At 35.4% G+C, this 27,952-nt stretch overlaps 1 protein-coding gene across 1 annotated transcript in view; it reads left to right on the plus strand.

Moving 5' to 3' along the window:
- EPHA6 (EPH receptor A6) overlaps positions 1–27,952 on the plus strand; it is a 1,087,270-nt gene that overhangs the window by 515,136 nt on the left and 544,182 nt on the right. Inside the window, exons 4-5 of the mRNA XM_062206703.1 lie at positions 1,170–1,325; positions 19,076–19,411. Of these exons, the coding sequence (XP_062062687.1) occupies positions 1,170–1,325; positions 19,076–19,411 (492 nt within the window). The remainder of the gene's footprint in view (positions 1–1,169; positions 1,326–19,075; positions 19,412–27,952) is intronic.

Below are 27,952 nucleotides of genomic sequence, written 5' to 3' on the forward strand. Positions count from 1 at the left end.
GATGATCTGCATAAATTTAATTATCAGAGTTCTCACACACTGTCCAATTCGATTAAACAAGTATGTATTGAGCACCTACTTTATGACAAGCACTGAGCACTATCTCAACCTGCCCTGTGGAACTTAAAGCCATTAAACAAGTTTTTGTTAAAGAATAACTAATGTGGAAAATGCACAGATGCTTTGAGGGACTTTGTTAGTCACAAAAATCAGGAATGGCTTCCTAAAAGCAGTGAGGCCTGATGGCTACGAGTTCAAAAGATAAGTGGGTCACAGAGTGGCAGTAAGCAGAGGGAAAAGCATGGTCAATTCATGGAAATTAAAGGAGTCCCTTGACCATGCATTCAGGTGCCAAATGCTCACTGAGGACCTAACAGCGCTCCTCTGAGTATGGAGATGCACTTTATTAAGAGAAACATAAAAAACACACATTCTGATTGGAGAATGCTTTTAAAATTAAATACGATGTGTGTCAGATGTTGACACAGGTATGTGAAGACTGTGGAAAAGAGAGGAGGGTAATATGTAATACTACATTGGGGTCTATCAGGAATTGGAATTTTCAGTGGGAAATCCAGGAACACTTTGGCAATAAAACTGACATTTGATCAAAGAGCTCATGTGAGGGAGAGAGAAAACCATGCAAGGTCAGAAAAAGTGTTAAAAGTTCTATGCAGAGTAAGTTTTAGGTGTCCAACATTCTGAAGGGGGTCCAATCAGGGAGATCACTCCCTGTTGATCTTGATATTGACTAATCAACCTCTTAAGAGTAACTTTATTATGCAGAATTGATAATTTTGACAGTGTTGAATTACTAGATCATTTAGTGAAGTGGTATTATAAAATTAAATATAAACTCTAAAAAATGATAGTTAATGGCATACATGAATGAAATTTTTTAACTACTAAGATGTTAAAGACATACCAGTGTTGCTTGAGGTATACTTTTAAAAATCAGCAATGTCCACTAGAATATTATACCAGAGTGTTGTCATGATTTTTTTAAGCTAATTTCATTCATTAATATTAATCTATATTGAGTGTTCTGTATGTAAGACACGGAACTCTTAAGATCCAAAGTATGTAAAAATCAAAGAATGTTGTACATGTCAAATAAAAGAACTTTAGAATAATAACTTTTTAAAAACATTATTTTTCTTGTTTTCAAGCTTGCAGGCCAGGATTCTATAAAGCATTTGCCGGCAACGCAAAGTGTTCTAAGTGCCCTCCACACAGTTTAACCTACAAGGAAGCAACTTCTGTGTGTCAGTGTGAGAAGGGTTATTTCCGAGCTGAAAAAGACCCACCTTCCATGGCATGTACCAGTAAGTCTGTCCATTTCGGATTTGGAAATTCTATTTCTAATAAGTAAATATACAAAATCCTGTATCATCAATGTCCTTTGTCTTTGTTAACAGTCTTTATGCTGCTTCTAAAGAATGCCTTTATTCCTCAAAGTTGGTACTTATGCTTCATGTACAAATACCAGCACTTGTTTGTGTGCCTGCATATTTCCCCAAACTCTACTCTGTTCTTGAGAAATTAAGGCATTAAAAGCTACTCGAGAAATTACAAGGAAAACTTGTATTCTTTGCTTCATCCTTCAAGTATTTTAATAAGCATCAATTTAGGACCATGAAATTTAATGTGCAGAGGAAGTTCCAGGGAAAACTCTAAAAAGCATTGTACTACTATTATGTGCAGAAGTACTAGTTTCCTCAACATTTGTCTTCAAAGGAAAGTATTTTTGAGTTTGTCCATATTTAACCTCCCACTTTTTCTCCATTTTTTTTATGGAACCAATAGAATACTAAATTTAAATGTAAAGGTCATCTTGATGCATGCACTGAGAATTTTAAATTATGAAAGCATTGTAAAATATCTGTATGTTTAAAAATAGAAGTGAATATATTGATGCATTGCTAAGCTGTGCAAAAGTAAAATGTCACTCGTTAGATAGTTATAAAAATCCTGCTAAACACATCAATAAGATATCACAGAGAAAATTTACCTGTTTTGGTGATGAATTAGTGCCAAAGTGTTACTTTTCTATGTCATTCCATGGAAATAAAAATATATTTAGAATTATTTAATGTCATATGTTCCTTAGAGACCATAATGTAGACATCTCATTTTTAAAAACTTAACTGATGTAGTTTATTTCTTTGTCTGCATTGCTGTAGCCTTTATTGTAACATAGTTTTAACAAATACATGTAATAAAAATAAAACACATTCATTAGTAGATGTAGTTTTTTTGCTTTCTGATTGTAAATTCTGAGTGACTATTTTGTTCGGAAAATTACCACCTGGAGAATTATTGTGTAGGTTTTTTTTTTTTCTGAGAACATAATTTATATATAGGTTAAGGAAAATTCTGAACAGGATTTCCCATTCAATTATGGAAATCATTTTAACAGGAAAACCTTGCTATTACTATACATATAGAATCTTTCTTGTATTGTTACTGTATACTATTATATTGTATTGTAGATAACACATTACAGCTTAGGGAGATGCTGGCATTTCAAATAGCTACAGTTCTCACAGGCAAGTATCCCCCAATCCTATAAAGAAAATTGAAGGGTACTTCCTAAGTGAAAAATTTCCTCTTTTAATTTTCTTAGGCCATAAGTAAGTAATTGATACATTGGTTCCCATCGATATAATCTTTCAGCAAAGTAGTAGAGTTGACAATTGGGAAGGCTTACAGTTCTCTGGAGTTTGACCCTAGTCAAAGAAATACATTGGGAATACAGTGAGATCTGTGGACCTCATAAGCCAGTCAGTCTTTGTTGACTTGTTATCTCTGATTTGAACTTAGGGGAACTTGTCCTGCTGAGGAAGGCAAATTTAGCAAAGCTTCATTGAAAAAGTAGAGAGACTGAAGCCCCTACTCCTGACAGACCAGGTGGACATCTCAGTAAAATACTGAGGGCAGTTTGTATTTAGACTGAGGATTTAAGGGCATGAGTATGGGCCCCCCATTTCTTCTCCCTTCTGCCTCCTTCTGAGAAAGTGTGAGTGAGGGATTTCTGGGTGTGGAATTCCTTCCAGAATTTCTCTTTGTTGCCTTGGTAAAAGGAAGATGAGATTCCATGGAGCTGCCCCCTGGGAGAGGGCTGAAACACATCTAACAGGATTGTAAATAAGAACAATTACAATTATGTTAGGTGGGGAATTCCTCTAAACTAAGCTCTCTGGAAACTAACTGACCATCTGGGTTCTTTTCTACTGGAGAAGCAAATGACTCTCTCAGTCCCATGATCAGAACCTTGTCTGGCCAGCTGTATCCTTCCCAAATCAGGGAATTTCTTTTGATAAAGAACTGTCAAGGAGATGTTGGGCAAATGGGATGCCTAGAGTCTGGGTCCTGCTTTCAGGACTTGTTTCCTCATTCCATTGCACATGAATTTATTTTATTTAAAACCTCTTTTCTTCAGCCCCTCTCATAGACATAGGCTAACATCTACCTAGCTGCCTTAACAGTTTCATAGTTCTTAGTTTGGACAGATCTTATAACAAAACAAACAAAACACAGAAAATAAAAGTAACAGGAGAAAAGCAAACAGAAGTTTATGAAAACATAAACCTCATGTGCATGTGGGAAATACCAGGGAGATAAGTAGACCTCAGAGAGGTGGCTTTAGGTTCAGGCTAACTTCCTTCTTCAACAGAAACAAAGGAAGAAGAATGTTAGGGGTTCACTAGTGAAGTGACCAGGGAAAGCATCTTTTCTGGGAGAGTTACCAGTGAATTCATGCCTTCAGAGCAGAGAGGGAAACACCCTTACATATGGAGATTCCCTTTGTAGACATAAGTTAGATGTAAATTTCCCTTTTGTAAGGTTCCTGTTTATTCTCAGAGTTTCTCCTGTGTCTGCAGTTTTCAAAAATAATCAGCTTAAAATAACTTTTACTCCAAGGAAGCCTGTCTTGGAGTGGAGCTTCTGTTTTCTTACAGTCATATTTTTGGGGTAAGGTATTGGGTCTCCTATGCTGTCGTCAGAGATCAAAATAAAAGAGCAACCACAGCAAGGTGAAATGTGGAGCTTCACTCAGGTTTTCTTACTCCAGCCACAGGCTGTCCTCTCAGGGCTCCTCTCTGCTCTACTGAGAGCTTCCTTGCTTTGTGCAGCAAACACTGCATAGGGTACTAAGATGTGCACCAGCTTTCAGATTCTAGAGCCACATTCTCTGAGAATGAATCTCGGTGCTGTGTAGCTTCTCTCCCCCACTCAGGTCATCTGACCATCTCTGCTGATCCTGTTGTCCTGACGATTAAACAAGTTAATGTTTGGAGAGTACTAAAAATAGTACCTTGCTTATAATAGGTGGCTACATAAAAGTTAAATAAGGTTGTTTTCTTAAAATATATTTGGTTATTTTTTAGATTTAATTATTTATTTATAAGTCAGAATTACAGAGAGAGAGAGAGAAATCTTCCATCTGCTGGTTCACTCCACAAATGGCTGCAAATGCTTGGACTGGGCCAGGCCAAAGCCAGGAGTGCAGAGCTTCATCTGAGTCTCCCACATGGATGCAGGAGCCCAAGCACTTGGACCATCTTCCGTTGCTTTCCCAGGCACATCAACAGGGAGCTGAATCAGAGTTGGTACTGCCAGAATTCAGCCAGCCCCTCTCCATAGCACCAGAAATCAAATTTCCCTATTTTTCATTAACAGAAAACAATAGCCAAATTTAAATAGATGCAAATTCCTTAATTTCTAGATATTCCCTTTTTTCTAATAGCGTCAGTATTTGAATCAGGTAATCCATCACTTTGTAATGTTTTTGTCAGTCTCTGCATTTAAATACTTCCAGAGAACCTTCTAGGAATTTAAAGGGGGATGTATTTTTTTCCTTAGTATCATGGCAGGGAGAGAAATAACTAACATTTTGATTGTATGAGTTCAAAAATTAAACGACTAAAATATTGACAACACCTAAGTATAGCAGTCAGCCAATATATGGCTTAGTAGAAAAGGATTTCATAGATAGGTATAGTAGATAACCATGTAAAGGGTATACTTTCAGGGACCCTAAGCAGCCCTGTTCCTTAGAGCCTTCCTTAAAACAACAGCTGTTTCATATTTAAAGCTAATTACAGGGGCCTGAGCTGTGACCTGGGGGTAAAGCCACCACCTGCAGTGCCAGCATCCCATATGGGTATGGGTGCTGCTCCATTTCCAATCCAGCTCTCTGCTATGGCCTGGGAAAGCAGTAGAAGATGGCCACAGCCCTTGGGCCCCTGCACCCACGTGGGAAACCTGGAAGAAGCTCCTGGCTCCTGCCTTTGGATCAGCCCAGCTCCGGCCTTTATGGCCATTTGGGGAGTGAACCAGTGGATGGAAGACCTATCTCTCTCTCTCTCTCTCTCTCTCTCTCTCTCTCTCTCTCTCTCTGTGTCTGCCTTTCTATAACGCTGCCTTTCAAATAAATAAATAAATCTTTAAAAAAAAAAGCTAATTACATTAATTGTTATTAATTAAGGTGATCTGATCTTCAGTGTTGTTGGGCCTGGCTATTATTGCTTATTTACTCTTCTGACTTTTTGGTTTTACTTACTCCTCTTTACTACTTATATATTCAAATTTGACTCTGTAAAAAATGTTTCCAGTATAGTTTTCTCTCTGCTAATACATATACCTCAGAAAAGCAATGTCTATTGATTGTGGCTACTTTTCGCTTTTCATTTGCTTTTCACTCTACTGTATTTAGATTTTTGCTGTCTACTCTACAATTGATTTTTTTTATTCTATCATTTTAAATAAATTGTATAAGAAAAAATCCACCAATGCTCTTAGTTGCCATTTTGTATTAGAAATATTTTTATACTGTTACCATTCATGACATTTAACTCTGTTGGTCACTGTTTTCCTTGAAATTACTTGTTCCCTTTTAATTTAAAACATCGTCATCTTTGCCTCATCTTCATAATTTTCTGACCATTTTGTTTTGCTGTTGCTGATGATTTCTCTTCTTTTGTTTGCCTGTGAAATATTAACTTTTTTCCATTCCTTTCTTTGACTTTTTTTTTTTACATTTGTCATACTGTTACATATTTACATAGCTTCAAATATCACCTGGAAATAGATGATGCCCATATTCTTTTATACATATTTCGATCTTTCTCTTGAGATTCAAAGTCTTCTACCAACTGATTACGGGATCTGAAAACCTGTATATCCTATGGAAACCTGCCCACATCTCTGGCTTTAAATTACACCATAGTCTCCTTCGTTCCAAAATCCTGGAGTGAGTTCAGCAATGTTGAACTAGTTCTCATCCTTGATGATAGTACTTTCCTCTACCTGACATGTTCTCTGTTTAGTGGCTGTTGTTGTTGGTTTTTTTTTTTTTTTTTTTGTCATTCAGGATCAAATTTCAGCTCTTAGTATAAGCATTTCCTGACCACCTATTGAAAAAATAGAATCTGAGTTACTATTGTTGATATCTTTGTGTTTTTAATGGATTATATCATTATTTGACATACCTGGTTTATTTGTACAGTTGCTTCCTTATTATAATTCTACCCAGGCATAGGATCATGGAAATTTCTCTCTCTCTCACTCTCTCTCTCTGATTTGTGTATTTATTTGAGGGGCAGTGAGTTACAGTGAGAGAGAGGAAGAAAGAGAGAGATCTTCCTTCTGCTGATTCACTCCCCAAATGGCTGCAATGGCTGGAGCTGGGCCAGGAGTCAGGAGCTTCCTCTGGGTCTCCCAGAGTGCATGAGTCCAAGCACTTGGGCAATCTTCCACTGCTTTACCAGGAGCATTAGCAGGGAGCTGGGTCAGAAGAGGAGCAGCCGAGACATGAACTTGTGCCCATACGGCACCTCAGGCAGAGATTTAACCTACTAAACCACAGCGCCCATGGGTGTTCTCTTAAAATTTTATCCTCACCACTCATAGTAACGTTTGGAATATAGTAGACAGTAACTATTTGATGAATGACTAACAATTTCAAACTAATCCTGCCAAAATCAATTTTATGGCTTTCTACCTTATCCTGCTCCTCTGCTTTGGCTTCAGTTTCCTTATCCTAACAGATCTTCATCTGCCCTTGCATTCAAGCCTCTATGAAGCTTAAAATTAACATCCTAACCCCCAACCTCCAACATGCCCTATAAATTCTGCTTTTTAGCATTTTTCCTCTATATTTCTGCTCATCAATTTTTGGCCCTATCTTTAGTTAAGGTCTTCAATTCTCCTTTAGGCTAATAATCTCCTGGCAAGCCTCATTCATTTAGTCTTCCAAACCTCCCAAGTAATCTTCCAAACTATTAGAAATAATTATTTCTGAAACAAAAGTCAACAGGGAAAGCCTGGATCATATTCCCACTTCTGTTTAAGGCCTTTCAAAGCCAAACAGTTGTTTGTCAAAATTTTAAGTCAATCCAAGGACATTCAAGGTCCAGACTTGGCCTCTCTTTCCCTCTATATTAGAATTGCTCAAACAGTCCTAATATCTAGTTATAACAATAAGATATTTGCAAGTTTGGATCTACTTGATATTATTTTAAATAATTCATTGCTTTCCTTTTGCATGAACTGCAAGATATGTAAAACAAATTAGGAACAAGAAATTTAAAATGAAATGCTGAATTTTCTTAATATCTTAATCTGTTTCAAACGTTCTTAAGTTTATATCTCTGGTGACTTATTAATGCGTGCTCTGTACTTTAAAGATTGAGCTGTGGAGGACACTCTGCAACATCAGGTCTTGGTCAATTAGGGCTGCTTCTGAGAGCAGTTCAGAGCACAGGAGACCTTGCTGCCTGCCAAGAAGTCTGTTATCAAAATAACTGTCTAAGGCTTTTACAGGCCAAAAGGGAAAAATACTCACTGAGGCTGGAGAAACAAAGTAAGAAAATAACAGTGACTAAAAAGTACTTGTCAAGCAGAAATGACGGAGCAGGATAGGATGGAGAGAAATGAAGAAAGGCATAATTTATGAGTGAATGAGATGTTAGAAAAATATAATTCCATGATTTTAGCATTTTTACTTTGATAATTCTACTGTATTTAAATCAATAAGAGAGTTGTTTTAAAGCCAGTGAACAGATCTTGTAATAGTAACACATGAATCTAATATTGATGTTACTTACTTATCAAAGTTTGAATATAAACCATACATAAAGATAATTTTAATGCACACAATTAAGGATTTTGTTTTGATCATCTAAATACATAATCACATACCTTTGCTTAACAACTGTTTATTCTGACTTTGTTCTAAATACAAATTAAATACCTTATCTTGTTTTTGAAATGCAGTGACAGTGATTGGAGAGAAAGCATGAAACTTGAATTTATTTCATCTCTAAGGTTGGCATTGTAAAGCATGGCTGCTTTGTTGCTGGAGTAGTTGCTCGCTTCAGAAAAAGATCATCTCAGGGTTCTTTTCAGCCCAACAAACAGTAGTTGAGGTCCAGCTGAAGATGTGTTCTTCCTTTTTTAGCTGTTCTAGGCAGGTATAGGATATTCAAAATCCAGGTACCCCTGCTTTTCTTGTTATCCCTTCTTTTCCCATCTCTGTGTATATTCTGTTTCTTAAACTCACTGTGCATCAAGGACACTTTCTGGCTTGCTCCTGCCTTTTCCATCTAGTAGTGACTACAAATGATTAGTTAGATGCCTCATTGTGCCCACAGTGTATCATCTACAACTTTGTAGAGCCCAGTAAGGATGAAGTTGCAAAGATGAGTTTTTATTACCTCTAGCCAGCTGTATTATATTTTAGACTTGTCATGTTGTAGAAAATAACTTTAAAAGCATTCATTCACTATCTTAAAATGCCATATTTAAAAAAAATATTAAAATCACCCCCTTGACTACTCAGTAGACAAATTTAGATAATGAATCAGTTCCCCAATAAACCCACTGGTATAAAATGTTTCAGACTTCTAAAGACAGATGCTTATGTATTATTTCAACAAAAGTTCTTTCACTAAATAACTTGAGAGAGGATCCCCTATAAGAAGAAATATTAAGGGGCCATTCTGCTAATGTTGGGGAATCTAGTTACCACTAGTTGCCAGTGTGAAAGTACTCCTGGCCCCTAATATGGGGACTCAGAGAGAGTTGTCTCACTCGGTATCAGTTATTTGTTCACAGCAAGCCAGTGATCAAGACAGTGTCCACAATTAGAAATATTCCATAATGATACATACAACATTATGCACTGTAAGGAATATTTGGTAGTTTGCTTGAATCTATTCATTCATGATCCTACTTTTCTTTCCCAGATTATGAAAGTGCTTGGTGTTTCATATTTGTCCTTTCTATATCTAATGTGTGTTTATTTAAAATAATTGACTCAAACACAAAAATGACTATATGGAGGTGTGCATGATTTTTTTCATCATATTAAGGAAACTGGATAATGTTTAACCTAAGGCCAGCTATTCACTATTATATTTCTTATTTATTTAAATTAGTCATTTATTTGAAAGGCAAAGCAAGAGTGAGAACAAAAGCGAGAGAGAGAGAGAGAGAGAGAGAGAGAGAGAATGAATCTTCTATCTGCTAGTTTACTCCCTAGATGCCCACAACAGCTGATTCTGAAGCAGGCTAAATCCAGGAGATAGGAACTCACCCTTAGTCTCCCACAAGAGTGGCAGAGGCCCATTACTTGTTCTCAAGGCACTTTATTTTTTTTTTTACTTTTATTTAATAAATATAAATTTCCAAAGTACAGCTTTTGGATTACAATGGCTTCCCCCACCCCCCATAACCTCCCTCCCACCTGCAACCATCCCATCTCCTGCTACCTCTCCCATCCCATTCACATCAACATTCATTTTCAATTATCTTTATACACAGAAGATCAATTTAGTATATACTAAGTAAAGATTTCAACAGTTTGCACCCACACAGAAACACAAAGTGTAAAGTACTATTTGAGTACTAGTTATAGCATTAATTCACATAGTACAACACATTAAGGACAGAGATCCTACATGGGGAGTAAGTGCACAGTGACTCCTGCTGTTGATTTAACAATTGACACCCTTGTTTATGGCGTCAGTAATCACCCTAGGCTCTTGTCATGAGTTGCCAAGACTATGGAAGCCTTTTGAGTTCGCCAACTCCCATCTTATTTAGATAAGGCCATAGTCAAAGTGGAAGTTCTCTCCTTCCTTCAGAGAAAGATACCTCCTTCATTGATGGCCCCGTTCTTTCCACTGAGATCTCACTCACAGAGATCTTTCATTTAGTTTTTTTTGTTTTTTTTTTTTTTTTTTTTTGCCAAAGTGTCTTGGCTTTCCATGTTCAAGGCACTTTAGTAGAAAACTATATTGGAAGCAGAGTTGCCAGGACTCGAGCAAGCACTCCAATATGGGATGCCAACATCACAGGTGGCAGCTTAACCCACTGTGCCAGTAGCACCATTTATTATAGCCAATAGCTCTCATTTATTATTTTGATGTGTTCTTTTTATCATGCTTGTGGTTAATCCAGTTTACTCTTTTTAAAATTTTATTTAAGTTATACAAGTTTCATGTACTTGTTGATATATACACATTTAGGAACATATTGTTACTTTCCACCCTACCCTTCCTCCCACCCATGCTCCAACACTTCTCCTCCACTTTCCCATTCCCACTCTTAATATTCACAAAGACCTATTTTCAGTTTATTAATGATCATAAAGTTAACCCTACAATAAGTAAAAGAGTTCAACAAATAGTATGAAGAAAAAACACTGTTCCTCAATGGAAGAGGCAAGGGCTGTAAGCAATCATTGAATCTATAAATGTCTATTTCACTCCAATGCATCACATTTTAGGTACACTATTAGTTAACTCATATCAGGAAAACATATATCTGTCTTATTGGGACTGGCTTATTTCACTAAGTGTAATGGTTTCCAGTTGTATCCATCTTTTTGCAAAAGACAGGATTTCATTTTTTTCACAACTGAGTAGTACACCTTAGTGTATATATATGATAGTTTCTTTGTCCATTCAACAGCTTATGGACATCTGGATTGATTCCATATCTTAGCTATTGTGAATTGTGCTATAACGAACATGGGGTACAGATCACTCTTTCAAATGCTAATTTATTTTGGGTTGAGTAAATTCCCAGGAGTGAGATGGCTGGATCAAATGGTAGATCTATATTCATATTACTGCCTTCCACATGGCTGGACCAGTTTACATTCCCAACAGCAGTGACCAGGGCTCCTTTTTCCTTACATCCTCGCCAGCATTTGTTGTTAGTTGATTTCTGTAGGAGAGTCTTCTAACTGGAGTGAGGTGAAAGTTCATTGTGGTTTGGATTTGCATCTCCCTGATGGGTAGTGATCCTGAGCATTTTTTCAAGTGTCTGTTGGCCATAAGAATTTCCTCTTTTGAAAAATGCCTATTCAAGTCCTTTGCCCATTTCTGGACTGGATTGTTTGTTTTGTTTGTTTTGTTGTTGAATTTCTTGAGCTCTTTATAGATTCTGGATATTAACTCTTTTATCAGTTGTGTACTGTGAAAAAACCTTCTCCCATTCTGTCAGTTGCCTCTCTTGATTGGTGCAGCTATCACATCTCTATGTAATTCTTTCAATTAGTTATTCTGTGGGTTTATATTGAGGATTTTTTTCTTCATTGGTAGGAACTGTGTTTTAATTCTTTATTTATGTAAAGTGAAAATAATTTCATGTATTTTCATATATACAGATTTAGGAGCACAGTGATACTTCCAACACCACCCTCCTTCCCACTCATGTTCCTACACTTCTTCCTCCTTTCTTTTTTATTCTTTAATTTTTACAATGACATACCTGGAGTTTATGTTATAATCATAAGTTTAGCCCTCTACTAAGTAAAGAATTCAACAAATAGTGAGAAGGGGAAAAAAAAAACATTGTTCCTCTACAGTAGAGACAAAGGCTGTCCTGTTTTGAGATTTTTTTTTTTTTCCCAAGCTAGAATCATGTCCATTTTTGGAGGCAAATGTTTGCTTTTCTAGTTCTCAAATGTCTGCAGAAGTTTATTTTAAGAAGCTGTTATTCCCTCCTCAAGATTAATGGATAGGTGGTAGCTACCTGTTCTATGGGTCTCTTATAGTAAATCTCAGTTTTCATCATATAAACACTCCATTTCAAATGTTTTTAATGTCACACAAATCTATTATTTGTTTCTGTTTCTTTTTAACGATTTTGTTATTCATATAAAGTGAACATATTTCATGTATTTCATTTATGCAAATTTTGGAGCATAGTGATGTTTTTCCCATCCCATGTCCTCCTTCCTTTCTTATTATTTCTCTTAATTTTACAATAACATATTTTTAGTTTATTTTATAATCATAAGATTAACCCTCCACTAAGTAAAGAATTCAACCAATAGTAAGAAGAAAAAACACTATTCCTCAACAGTAGAGACAAACACTATAAATTGTAATCAATTCTCAAAATGTGAATTTCACTCATATACATTACATTATTTTGCACTATATTAGTTACCACGGATCAGTGAAAACATGTTTTTTGTCTTTTTGGCACTGGCTTAACTTGAATGGATTCCAGCAGCACCTATTTTTATTGCAAAAGACAGAATTTCATTCTTTTTTATGACTGAGTAGTATTCCATAGTGTATATATACCACATTTTCTTTATGCAGCCATCCGTTGATGGATGTCTGGGTTGATTCCATATCTTAGCTATTGTGAATTGAACTGTAGTAAACATGAGGGTACAAATAACTCTATCATGTACTGATTTCAAAACAATTTTTTTTAAAATTATGAATTTCGAAGACAGAAAAATGGAGACAAAGAGACCACTCCTCTCTGCTGGTTCATTCTCCAGGTCTCCACAGTGGTTGAGACTGCCAGAGCTGGACTAAAGCCAAGAGCTAGGATCTCAATCCATGTCTCCTTTGAGGGTAACAGAGACTCATCTACTTGAGTCCCAGCTACTTGCATCCTAGAGTCTGTGTTAGCTGGAGTAAGAAATGGAGCAGGGCTTTGAGTACCAGCATGATGATATAGGATGTGAGTGGCCTGACTGGTAGCTTAGTGACGAGGAATAATGCCCACCCTGGGCATATCATTAACTGGTAATACTAGCTTCTAACCAAAGTTATAACCTTAAACTTTTTCAAATATTTATCAAAATTTTAATATGTTACACATAATTTTTAGAGGATTGGGTAAAGCCATTCTGTTCAGTACTTTTGGTTAAAGGACTGGTTACTTATGGATCAAACTGGCCAGCATGAGCTTGTGTATATGAACACAAATATTTCTGTATAATCCATAAATTATTTGCTAAGCGCAAGTATTCTATAATATGGGGATATTAATAATTACCTCAAAGGGTGACTGTAATGATTAAATGAAGTAAATAACGTGAAAAACTATGTTATTTAGAGGTAACTGTATTTTTTGATTACATGCCTGCAGTGCATAAGGGTCATACATGAAGATAATAAAAAATGACTTTTATTATGTGGAATGTAAAAGATTTTTTTTAAGAGTTACTTCTTTGAAAGGCAAAGAGTTACAGAGAGGCAGAGGCAGAGGCAGAGGCAGAGAGAGAGAGAGAGAGTCTTCCATCCATTGTTTCCCTTCCCACTGGCCGCAACAGCCAGAACTGCACCAATCTGAAGCCAGGAGCCAGGAGCTTCTTCCAGGTCTCCCACAAGAGTGCAGGGGCCCAAGGACTTGAGCCATCTTCTACTGCTTTCCCAGGCCATAGCAGAGAGCTGGATCAGAATTGGAGCAGCCGGGACTTGAACCGGCACCATATGGGTTGCCAGCACTACAGGAGGAGGCTTTACACATACTCCACACCATCAGCCCCATGAATACAAAAGATTTGAAATGTGCATGCTGATAAATTGGCAGCAATATTGTAAGTTTCAGTATTAAAAAAGTATTTAAATTCTCGGATAGCATTATTTATGGTAGTTTATTGTATGGAGGTAGTAATTGATCACTAATTTCTATGTTTTGAAGATTTATATTTGACAACATTTAAAATAAAGAAGTGTGAATACTTTCTAGCATGTATTTATAAGATTTTATATCTATAAGCTTATACAATGTGGTAGAATCAAAAACAATCTAAACATAGAATAACTCTCATCCTACCACTTTGAATTGCAAGACCTTGACATAATTATTCTACTTTCCTGGATCCTATTTCTTTATATAAATGAATAAAATTATTTCTCTTTGTTGAATTTGGAGCTCCAGGGATTGTCCTCCTTTTCCAAATAGTTATGTATTTATTGAAAAAAATATAAAAAAATGACTTAGAGAAATAGAACACAAAATTCTGTTCACAAATAGTCCCATTAAATACATTTTAAGAGTTTATATAGGAAAGACATTAGGTCAGCAACATGGATATAGGTAAAAAGTCAAAATTAAGAATAATAAAGGGTGATATCATCTTAGAATCATATTATTTCTATATCTAGATCTGACAGCTTATAAGTTTATGACTATATAATTCTCTTTCTTTAGTAAGTTCTGTAATACTACTCATTTGCAAAAGTATTTACCTAAATAAATATTTCTAAATGGTTCAGTGTTTTCTTTTTTTAATTTTTATTTGTTTTTACTTATTTTTTAATAAATTTTTAATTTAATGAATACAAATTTCATAGGTACAGCTTTAGGAATATAGGGATTCTTCCCCCCGTACCCACCGTCTCACTCCCACTTCTGTCCCATGTCCTACTCCCTCTCCCATCCCATTCTTCATTAAGATTCATTTTTAATTAACTTTATATACAGAAGACCAGCTTATGTTTTCTATGACACATTTTTTTTAAAGATTTATTTATTTTACTTGAAAGTTACAGTTACACACAGAGAGGAGAGGCGGGGGGGGGGGGGTCTTCCGTCCCCTGGTTCACTCCCCAGATGGCTGCAACAGCCAGAGCTGCGTGGATCCAAGCCAGGAGCCAGAAGCTTCTTCCGGATCTCCCACGTGGGTGCAGGGGCCCAAGGCCTTGGGCAGTCTTCTACTGCTTTCCCAGGCCATAGCAGAGAGTTGGATCAAAAGTAGAGCAGCCCGGACGACAACCGGAGCCCATATGGGATGCTGGCTCTGCAGGTGGCGGCTTTACCCACTACGCCACAGCGCCGGACCCTCCAAGACACATATTAATACAGAATTATTTTTTCTTTCATGTAAAAAACTCATCGATGGTTACTCCTCAGTCAACATGAAAAATCCCAGTTTGTTTAGTTAATAAGTTAATGTGCATTTTCTGTGATTGCAAACATGAAATGTACATCCATGCTAATTGACATGGTGTTGGAAGTATGATTCTTAACCTGCTTTCTTTCTGTGTTAGTCTTTTAAAAGGTTTTCTGTAGAATACAAGTATTCCCCCATATGCTTCATGGTAAATAAGATCCTATTAACAAATTTTGGGAAAACATTAGATTCAACAAAGTAAAACCAATTGTGTTATTTATTGAGCATCAAGTTGCCAGGAGAGTCTTCTGTGCATTGAACTCATTTTTCTGTGGTATCTCATGTGACAAGTAATGTGTTATGGAATATAATAGGGAACATGCTTTGAGAAAGTTATGTTTAAAAACAATTTCTATTGAAACCACTTAAAATGAAGTAAGCAAAACAAAAATCATAGTGTACTTGGTCCCTGCTGCGCTGAAAAGAAGATACAGGCCAACAGGTTCGGTTGCTACCCTGGAAAAGGAAGACACAATTGCCATAAGTTGCTCATAGGTTTTACTGTTACAACATCATACCTTTATTTTTTAAAAGTGAGAAGAAATCCATATACAAAACAAAATGCTTCTAGTAGAATACTAGTAGAAAATAAAATTGTAGATAAACTTATAAAGATAAAATTGTAGTTTTTATGTAAGATTTCATGTATGATGAGCTTGAAACATAGCCAGCTGCAAACAGAATAATTACTCTTCTTATGAAGTCAGTCTATTGGGAGGAGATTTCTTTTTTTCCATGTGAATTATTTCCTTTAAAGAAAAAACATAAGGAAATCCCTGAGAGTTTTCAATACAGATGTCTCCAAAAGGGTTATTGCTGCCAAGTTATTTTTTAATGTGTCACATAATCTTTGTATAATTTATAAATGATAACAAAGCAATCAGGACACATTCATAAAAAGCCCAGTGACGCACAATTTAGTTGAATCTGAGGATTAGAATTAATTGTCTCTCTTTGTTCCAAGTTCTAAATCTTAGTAAATGATTCACTGTATGTCATTACAGCTTAATATTTGCATGAAATCACAGTTTAGCTGGCATAATTTAACAGCAATTAAAAAGCTATTTAATCGTCATGCAAATTGGTGTGAGGGCCCTCGAGTAAGAAGGGTGTTGGCCTTTTTTTTTTTTACGTATCTCCAGGCTGACAGTTATATACTTGTAGACACCCATAATGTAATTAATAACATTCTTCCTAGTCATGGATGTAAGTGAAAAATAATTCACGGACTTCCTTATAAATAATCGAAAAGCCCAATAATATGAATATGCAATTCTGTAGGAAGATATCATTTTGATTATGAAAGTAAATCTTTACCATGCATACATTAGTTTAGGTTGAAGGTAAAAAGCACATTTTCCTCTGTATCTAGTTATAATCCACTGCATATTTTTCTTTTGAAGGCAGACATTTCTGTAAACCTTCAGGAACATTAAATGTCATAAAGCAACATATCCAGTAGCTTCTTAGAAAAACTACCATTGCATTTCTAGTTCTAGGTTTAGGTGCTAAACATGTGGGATCTTCAGGAAGTTCATGAAGATGTGTATTATGAAAAAGAACAAAACCTGTGCATGGATTTCAAATTCTTATTGCATCAAAATAAATTCATCATTTTAATTCTGTTTTTCCATGAACGTTTTGAGATAGCCTCATATATAGGTGGATGAGGTCCCTACCAGACGGGTTGCTGATATCAGGCTCTGGCAAAAAGGAAAAAAAGTCTGTAACACTTTGTATCTCAAGCCGAATATTGCAGTCATGTAGGGGTATGATTCATGCTATGTTACCCTTCACACTATCTAACAGATCTCACTGCTGGTTCCCTCGTGCTTATTCACCGCACTGCAGCCAAATGCTCTTTTTAGAACACATCACGTCCATACATAAGATCTGTCAGTTTTTCCCTGCTGTACGTAGAAAAATACCCAGATTCTTTCCAACAAGCCTGGCAGTCCTTCGTTATCCAGCTTTTTCCTGTTCCTCAAATCTCAATTCATATATTCTCCTTTTACACTCTAGCTACAGTGATTTTCCACCAGTATCACAACTATTTCAAGACTTTTCTTAACAAAAAAAGTACGCACTTCTGATGCCTGATAGTCTCCCTACTCCTCTGCACATTCCACTCACTAACCACCTCTGCAGGTCTTTCTCAGAATCTCCCGCTGAATATTTTTATTTCAGCTCCTATCCTTTAATTTATGTAATTGCACTTACTATAATTTGAATTTTATCTATTTACATATGTGAGTATTTATCCATTACACTAAAATGTAAATAACAAAAAACCAGGAATCACGTCTGCCATGACAGACCCGAAGTTAACAGACTGCCAGATAGTAGTCACTAGTAAGGTATTTATTTAATGAATTAATGAGAGTAACTGGAAATGCAATAGGAATCTATATAAAATTGAGATTCTCTCTGGAAAGAATGTTGCAAAGAATTTCCCTCTTGTTAACTAAGCTGATTCCTTGATTTGTTAAAATGAAGTTTTCTAAAAAATATAGTATAAATTTTATAAATCTAGTCTCCCATAGCTCATAGACTTTGTACTGTTTCACATATAGCATTTAGTACATACAGTGCCTGACACTTAGTAAATTTTCAGATAATATTTGTTTTCAATAATGATATAAAACTGAGGATTAAAGGATTCATATAAGTATTAGCAAGAATTGGCACATTATTAAGAAATGTCAGGAATAACTACAGACTGTCAGGTAGTCAAGAGTGTGATATGTATAGACAAATAAGAAAGAAGATGTTTATTCACTTCTTGAGACTGACAAGCTTTATGCAATCTTGATAAAATGTAAAAAATTGCGTTGGTCTGTGTTAGGAACATACTTACTTGTGGTTAGTAAAGTTAGCCTAAATAAAATTCTAGTCTCCATAATTTATGTATGACCTCTATTTATCATTTCCATATAATGCTTTTATCTCATAAAATGGTCAAGGCCCTAGTAAAAGGTTTCTTTGTTGTCTCCAATTTTCAATTCTCATCCTCTTCCAAATTGTCTGCCATCTTAACTTTGTGGCCATTTGTTCCCAACTTTGGTAAACAGATCCTCAGTGATTCTCAAAGGTGAAGAGTGGGAGATTTATCTATACAGCAGTCATAGTATAATGACTAAAAGACTGTATAGAATTTGTATATGTAACCATGATGAGGGAGTTAATAAAATATAGCTAAAAATGTCACATAATTTAAATAATTTGTGTTAAACATTTTCAACCAACAAATTTTAATAATGCACTACCATATCTTTATTAGATATGTATCTACTAATGTTTTCATAATAATGTGTAATTTACACACAAAAATGTTAGAATACAGATGATCATCACTGCTAAGGACATCTTAGTAAACCCTAATCAGATATTTTTAATGTTATGTTCTTTGTAATTCTCTCCAGAAAAAGAATTTTCTCAAACTAGTTTAAAGACCAATATTTATTTATTCATTTAAAGTTGTTGACTTCTTTCTTTCAATTTCTCTTAAAAATTAATAGACAAAAGTTATATACATTTATGGGATATTGTAGGATATTTTGTTAAATGTATAAATTGTGTAATGTCTAATTAATATAAATACCATAATCATTTTAATTAGTGAATATTTCTTTATTGTAAAAACATCTCAAATCCTATTCTTTAGAGATATATACAGAATATTAACATTATTTGTAGTCATTCTGTGCAGTAGAACCTTAGAACTACTTATTCATATCTAGCTGTAACCTAGTATTTGTCAGTCAACTTTTCATATTTATTCCTGAAGTTTTCCTTTTAGTGCTGTGATTGATTGTCCTATACATGTACATTTGTTTTTTAATTGCTTTTCTCTAGGGCCGCCTTCAGCTCCTAGGAATGTGATTTTTAACATCAATGAAACAGCCCTTATTTTGGAATGGAGCCCACCAAGTGACACAGGAGGGAGAAAAGATCTCACATACAGTATAATCTGTAAGAAATGTGGCTTAGACACCAGCCAGTGTGAGGACTGTGGTGGAGGACTCCGCTTCATCCCAAGACACACTGGCCTGATCAACAATTCCGTGATCGTACTTGACTTTGTGTCTCACGTGAATTACACCTTTGAAATAGAAGCCATGAATGGGGTTTCCGAGTTGAGCTTTTCTCCCAAGCCGTTCACAGCTATTACGGTGACCACGGATCAAGATGGTAAGTTACAATGCTGTTCTATCAAAACTGACCCATAATTCCTTTTGATTCCTAATACCCTTGAGGAGTTGATATTCAGCCAAGATGCGATGCAATCTTATGCTCTATATAGCAGTTATTTTCTGGTTGCTCTCCTTGTCCTTTCACAAGATGCAGAGAGGTGTTTCTGATAATGCTTCATATCAGTATGGTTAATAAGATAAAAATGCTTCTTTGTTAGGTATCTGTTTCCTGTAGCTATATTTCTTAATCAGTAGGTCATTACTTACCAGTGGATGTCAGACACAAATAAAACGTTCCTAAATGAATTTAATTTCAGTTGCCCCACTTATGCTGCTATCCGATTTCCAGTCAAATAAAACAAGTAGTAAGAATTTACTTCAATTATAATTCATGTCTATATTGTGAAAGCATTGCAGCTAACTGCTTAACTCTGATTAGTTCCAAAAAGAAATAGAAAAAAAAGTTAGAAATGTGTTAAAATGCTACTATGTATGTAGTTTGTAAAAAGTACTTAAATCACATTTTTAATTTGATAAATTCATTTAAATTCTCCCATTGTAGCACTACAGATTATTTTACTACAATGTAGTAAAGCACTCATGATTTATATGTCTATAGTCTTTTTAATTCCTCTGTAATGTACTTATAGAGCCTAACATACAGAAAAAGCTGTAGAAATGTGAAGTAAACTCATCTTGAGAATCATTCATAAGTTACATGCGTATACAAGTGATTGCCTTTCCAGCAGGAAGAATTGGAAATGAACACATATGATACTCAATTATAAAGATAAAACTACTCTTACCCACTGTATTAGTTTGCTAGGGGCAGCCATAACAGATACCACAATTGTATGACTTAAACACCATTTATTTTCTCAGCGTCCTGGAGGCTAGAATTCTAAGTTCAAGTAGTAGGCAGGGTTGATTTCATCATGTGACTGTGTCCTTGGCTTGCAAACGGCCATTTTCTGCTGTGTCTTCTTTGGAAGGTTGTTCTTTGTGTCTAATCCCCTTATCTCTTGTTATGAAGATATCAGTCACATATGCTGAGGGGATACGCATATGATCCTATTTTACCTCAATTACTCTGTAAAGACCCTATCTCCAAAATTGTACATGGGGTTAAGACTTCAATATATGAATATGGAATGGAGGGTACAATTTAGTCTATAACATGCACTGAGACAGCATTTGGTAATATTTAAAAATATATTGAATATATTTGAAAACTGTTCAGCAATTAAAATGAAGAATATATTGAAACACACAACTTAGAAGAAGCTCAGAGGCACTATGCTTAGTTAAAAAGCCAATCTCGAAGGAAGCATGCCTACTGTGTGATTGCATGCATATACTATCCTTGAAATAACATAATTATACGTATGGAGAACAAATTACTTGATTCCATTGGTGAAGGATTTGTGAGGAGGACAACGTGACTATGAAGGAGTAACAGACATGAGTGCTGTGGGGCTGATACAGTTTTGTATTTATTGTAGTGGTAGTGACAAGAAGCTTTGTGATAAATTACACAGAACTGCACATGCACTTACACATAAACTCTATGGATTGCACCAATGTAATTTTCCAGGTTTCTGTGGCCAAAAATTATGAAAATGTTAATATTGGGAGAGGCTATAAGAGAGGTATACAAAACATTCCTGTAATTTCTTTCTTTTTTTTTTTTTTTGCAAATTTCCATGTAGCTAGAATTACATCAAAGTAGAAAGCTAATAACATTATTCTTATGAAACATATGAAAAGAAAACTTTAATATTCTACTGAAAACATTGATATGAAACTAATGTCAACATTTTATTCAGAATATTATACTTATATTCAGTTTGCTGATACTCTTCAGAAATGGCCTCTAATAAATAAAGCAAAGCCAAGTCATATTACACAATCACAGTCTATATTTACTGTACAGTTTTCCCCTTCATTTAACAAATAGCTCCACATCATAAGAATTTTCTTTATTGCTGTTCATTGTGGAGCCTATTTCCTCTTTTTTTTTTTACCCTCTTTTCTTTAGTATCAACAAAATTTCTTCAAATGTATTGTCAAAATAAAGCAGATTATGGTGTTCTATTCCTTTCTACTTTATTAGTGGATTCTTTTTTACTGTTTATTTTCATTTACAATAAAAGCAGCAAGCGAGAAAGAAAAAATGAATATGAATCTTCCATTTACTTGTTCACCCCTACCAAATGCCTGCAGCAACCAGGACTGGGTCAAGCTGAAGCCAGTAACCCAGAACTTAATATGGCTCCCCAACTTGGGCAGCTGTGGCCTAAGGTTTTGAGCCACCAACTGCTGCCTCCCAGGATGTGTTAGCAGGAGACAGGAATCAGAAGCTCAATAGCCTAGACTAGAATCAGCAGTGTGATATGGAATGTTGTGGGGTAGGGGTGGGGGTAAGAGATCCCAAGACTCTGCTTTACTGTTTGTGCCACAAAGCCTGCCCCAGCATATTATCTCTAAGACATTTATTTCTGCTAATTGATCAAGAAATGCAACCTACTATGACCATTCTTAACTAGAGAGCAAAATAAATAAATTTGGAGCAAAAACAATGTCACTTTAAATAAAATATTTATAGAGGGATGGGCATTGTAATGCAGCAGGTTAAGCCACCCCTTGGAACTCCCAAGTCCTGTATTTGAGTTCCTGGCCATGTCCTGGCCACTTTGCACTTCCCATTCAGCTTCCTAATAAATGTGCTTGGTTGGCAGCAAATGCCACTGACTTGGGAGACCCTGATGGAGTTCACCCTGACCCAGCACTGTCTGTGGTGGGCATCTGGGGAGTGAACTAACAGATGGAAGATCTCACTCTCTATCTCTAAATCAGTCTGTCTGTCTGTCTATCTATCTATCTATCTCTCCTTTTCTACCTTTCAACTAAGTAAAATCTTGAAAAATACAAATATGGAAATATTTCATAACATCATACACACAGACATCAATCTTTCATAGTAGAGTTACAAGAGAGTTCAGTTAGTCTATTTTTCTACATATTATAAATATAAATTATTTTTCACAGTTAAAATGACATACTTGATTAAAAGTATGCTACTATATGGAATAAAATATAGTAATTATATTGAGACTAATCTAGAAGGATATCATTAAGCAGTTCTCACCAATAAGTTTGTTCTTGTATATTTTTATTATTATAAACTTAATTTGACTTTGTTCTAGATAAAGAAAAGGTAGTAAAGAATCAAAAATATTCAAATTTTATATGAAAGTACATAGGAGTCCTAAACTGAACTAAAATATTGCCACCTATATGCTCAATGAAATATTATGGACAATGTTACATACAAGGGACTACCTCCATATCATATTTTTTTAATATTTACTTATTTGTTTGCATTGCAGAGTTAGAGAGGGAAAGGGATAGATAGATAAAGAGAGAGAGAGAGAGAGAGAGAGAGAGAGAGACCTTCCATTTGCTGGTTTATTCAGGGCTGGGCCACTCTGAAGCCAGGAGCCTAAGTGTCCATCCTTGTCTCCCACATGTGTGTCAGAGACCCAAGTACTTGAGTTGTCTTTCACTGCTTTCCCAGGGGCATTAGCAGGAAGCTAGAATGGAAGTGGAGAAGTCAGGGATGGAACTCATATGGAATGCCAATGACATAAGTGGTGGCCCAACCCACTGCACCACAACACTATATGTCATAGTTTTGAGAGTTACTAAGAAGGCATCAAGAATCACAACAGTGAAAATGCAATAGCTCCAGGAAAAGATAACATGTGTCTGTATAAGTTATTCTTCCCAAAGGAATCAGAGCCAAGTGTTGAATTTCAAAGAGATCATAGAAACTAGTGTCTCAGAACCAAATTTTTATAGTCCTTATTGCATGTTAACTGATAAGTTAATTTTACCACTATAGAGGAAGGATTTCACATGACTCTGCTTGGAGTATCTTTGGGAATTTTTTCTCAAGTGACTTGAAAGGCACTTCCCAAAGTTATCTAATAACAAATTACAATTTCACTGGGCTGAGGGGGCCACATTAATGTTTTGCCTCTTCTGTAGTTTATATGTCAACTTATACTAAAATGGAAAAATGTTAAATATTATAGATAAATTTTGGATTTATTCAATATATTTTGGATATATTCCTCATGTGTAATACTGAGTGAGACCTTATGAATCTCAAAGCCTGGTGGTGGACAGGAAGTTAATAACTAATCAATTCACAAATATATAGTTACTACTGTGGCTAAGTCTACCAAGGAGAACCCCAGCGTACTTTTGAGAGTATATATTCTTCAAGTCTGAAGAATAAGGATTGGTTTTCCAGATGAAGCAACATTTCAATTGTGTTCTGTTCCATTCTATTCTGAGGGATGAGTGGATAGTGATTAGAATGAGGCTGGAGGAGAGGGAAATATTCTGAGTAGAAGAAACCAAGCAAAAGTAGAACAAGCAAAGATTGAAGAAGGTTAAGGGCTGGAGATATGTGTGATGGTGATTTGCAAACACACAGAAGAAATTGCATCAGGAACTGAAAAATTTATCTACAATTTGGAAAAATGAGTAGGTATGTATAGCATAATTGGAACAAGTTAGAAAATCAGCCACTTACCAAAAGATTCTTATATTTTACCAGAGCCAAAAATACAAAAAAAGAAAAAATTAGAACAATAACATTGTTCATAAGATAATTCATGTTTGAGTATGGAAATAAGATATTATGGGTCAATAGTATAGAAAATTGTTTTAATTATATTCTTACTGCTCTATGTATATGCAATATAAAAAATGAAGATAGAAATTTGTGTCAGTTTGTCCTCTTTAGATGACTTTTTCCTCAAATTTAGGAGCTATTAAGGCTATCACAATAAACAAACCTGATTTGTTTGCTATCTGTTTATAATTAAACAAATACAAAAATAATAACTTTCCCAAATCATAGAATTAAAACTGTAACTCTCATAATTAGGAATAAATCTTAATTAACTTTTACAATCCCTCAGAGCTATATTTGCAAGCTTCTGTCGCCATGGTTTATTTAAATGCTCTTGAATGATATTTTATTTAAAGAACAAAGCAAGGAAGCAACACCTAGAAAACATTTGATTTCAATCTTCAGTGCATTATAGAAAAATTAAGGTGTGCAGTTCAGTCAAAAGTAATTACTCAGATGGTAGAGAATAAAGGAAAATGTTAATCATGGATAGTCAACCTGGAACAAATTTTGTTTGTAGATCTCTTGACATATGCAAACACCTTTAGGGACAATGTTCAAAGTGAAAGACAGGCCAAATTAGAAGCCAGTTTTGCTGATATTTGCTAAAGGGTCTTTAAGACAATTATTTTCAGAAGCATTTGTCCAATTCATTGGCTTCTTAAAATATACATTCAAAACCACTGTGTCTACTCTTGAGTGACGATTCTGTATAGATCTGCCTCAGATTCGCATTTTGATTGCAGATTTCATATATTTGCTCTGGCAGCAATAATTAATTGAACTGACATTGAAAATAATTTTAAATCAACAAAAGCCTCCATATATTTGTAAACTCAAGCATTCTATTTGATTTACAATTCACTGCATTTTGGAAATATAGTCTATTTCAAATGCCAACCTTTTGCATCTTGCTAGAGTAGGTAATTAGAGACACTGGAAGCATTCGTTCATCTTTGTTTCTATGTTTCTGTGTTTTATCTGTGGATATATCTCACAATCCGCACTGGTTTTCAAAAAATGTTGACAGCAGACATTCTTTATTTTAAAGCCTTCATTCAAAGATTTTAAAAAAGTATAAAAGTTTTAAATAAGTTTTAAATGTGTCTGGAAGCCTTCCTGGCAAGATAAATTTTTGTGTTTCTTTCTTTCTTTCTTTCTTTCTTTTTTTTTTTTTTTACAAAGGCAATCACCATGATTTTAAGTAAGAGAGATGCTATGCTCTATATCTTTCATATTTCTTATACAAAAGCAAATCACATGTTTAAAATCCAAGGACTCTTTATATTGAAGTATAAAACTTTCCTATAACCTCAGGAAAAGTATAATTCTCCTGAAAAGTGCACTGGATATTTTATATTTGTAATATAATTGAAATATCAATCCCAGTAATTATTACTAAACAATTTTTTGATCCAGTCAGATATTAAATTATAATATAATCTGGGTGATTTTAAAATTTGTTTTTACTCTGGAACAACATAAAATTACTTCCAAGTCTAGCATCTTTTTATGGTGCCCATCTTTTAAGTGATGAATCACACAGAAAAGGGACTTACATCTTTGTGAATGACCCACTGAGAAATGGTGTGTGACTCAGCTTGCAGTCAGAAGTAGAAATTGATCAAGTGTTCCTAGACAGTTGTGCACAACACTATACCCATTACTGTCTCACTGGGCCATCTTTTTTAACAATTTATCTTTCCAATCAATACATAGGCTTTCTGAAGGAAAGATACTATTTGACTAAAAACACCCTCCACTTACATTGCCTCTGACTTAATTAATCTCACTTGACTGCATTTTTATTTGGAGATAGTGTGAGTTGATCTTTCATCCATTTAATTTATTTAAAAATATTTGTTAAATATTTACTATGTGCCAGCAACTGTTCAATAGAGGTATGGCAATAATAAAGAGTTAACAGTATCCCTGCTTTGATAGACATATCTTAGTGTCAAGTACTATGTATCATACTTTAGTGTCAAGTTATTCATGTCCTATGATTAATTAAGTGGACTGAGCAAAGGGTTTGAAAGTAAATGTCCATTGTATTTCTTTTAAGAAATATTTAGGTCCTTTATCTATTTCTTAACTGGATCCGATCGGTTTTTTTGTTGTTGTTGTTCAGTTTCAGATGTGCTGATCTGTTCTGGATATTTATTAATCCTTTGTTGGATAAGTAGCTTGCAAATGTTTCCTCCCTCTGAGTTTGATATAATCCTGTTCATCTAGTTTTGTTTTTGTTGCCTGCACATTTTAGGTCTTATCCAACAAATCATCATCTAAAATTAGTAGCTGAATTGTCTCCCTTGTTTTCTTCTAGCAATATTAGTTTCAGGTGTTACCTTTTAGATCTTTGATCCATCTTTAGTTAACAAATATATGAAAAAACCCTCAATATCATTAACCATAAAGGAAATTCAAATCAAAACCACAAGGAGATATCACTTTACCGCTGTCAGAATGGCTATTAACAAAAAGAGAATAACAAACACAGCTGAAGATATAGAGAAAGGGACACTTGTACACTGTTTTTGAGAATGTAATTAGTGCAGCCACTGTGGAAAATAGTATGGAGATTTCCTTTAAATATCTAGAAATAGAACTTCAATATAATCCAGAAATCCCATTACTGGGTATATATTCAAAAGACGTGAAATCATTGTATCCATTCCACTGTACCTAGCACTGGGTTCATACAGCCTCGCTTTCAATTACCAGGACAACTTACAGTTACACTGTCAGAGTTTCTGGAGCTCTTGCTGTCTTACAAAGGAGGAATCCTCAAATTCCTTGCAGGAGGAACTGACCTAAGTAGCAACAACTTTGACATCGAAATGGAACAGTTTATCTACAAAAGGAAAAGTGATAACATCTACGCCATAAATCTGAAGCAGACCTGGGAGAAGCTTCCTTTGGCAGCAGGTTCCATTGTTGCCATTGAAAACCCTGTTGACATCAGTGTCACATCTTGCCTAAAAGGGCTGTGCTGTGGCCACCGAAACCACTTGTAGTGTTGGCCACTTCAAACCTAGAACTTTCACTCACCAGATTCAGGTATCCTTCTGGGAGCCACTATTCTGGTGGTTGGTCTTACTAGAGCTGACCGCCAGCCTCTCACAAAGGGATCTTAAGTGAACTTGTGTACCACTGCTCTGTGTAATACAGACTCTCGTGTGTGTTATATGGACATTTCATCCCATGCAACAACAAGGAACCTCACTGTGGGGGTCTGATGTGGTAGATGCTGACCCAAAAAGTTCTGCACATACACGGTCCCATCTCCCATGAACACCCACCAGAGGCCATGATCTCTCCTTCTATAGAGATCATGAAGAGATTGAAATGGAATAGCAGGCTGCTGCTGAAAACACTGTGACCAAGAAGGAATTTCACAATGAATGGACTACCCCAGCTCCTGACTTTACTGCTTTTCTGCCTGAGGTTGCAGACTGGTCTGAAGGCATGCAGGTTCCCTCTGTGCCTATTCAGCAGTTCTCTTCTGAAGAGTGGAGCATTCAGCTCACTAATGAAGACTGGGCTGCAGCTCCCACTGCTCGGGCCACCGAATGGGTAGGAACAACCACTGACTGATTTTAAGCTTCTTTTTACAAATTCTAAAGCAAAACAGAAATGAAATAAATATCACTTTCTAAAAAAAAAAAAAAAAAGGAATAGAAAGAAATTGTTGTATCAGATACCCGCTGCATCAGCTTTACTTCGGCACTGTTCACAATAGCCAAAATAGGAAATCAACCAAGATACCCTTCATCAGATGAATGGATAAAGAAAATTAAATATTGGTCAGCTTGAAAAAAAAAGAAAAAGAAT

This window comes from Lepus europaeus, chromosome 2 (assembly GCF_033115175.1).
Source record: "Lepus europaeus isolate LE1 chromosome 2, mLepTim1.pri, whole genome shotgun sequence".
NCBI classification, from domain to species: domain Eukaryota; kingdom Metazoa; phylum Chordata; class Mammalia; order Lagomorpha; family Leporidae; genus Lepus; species Lepus europaeus.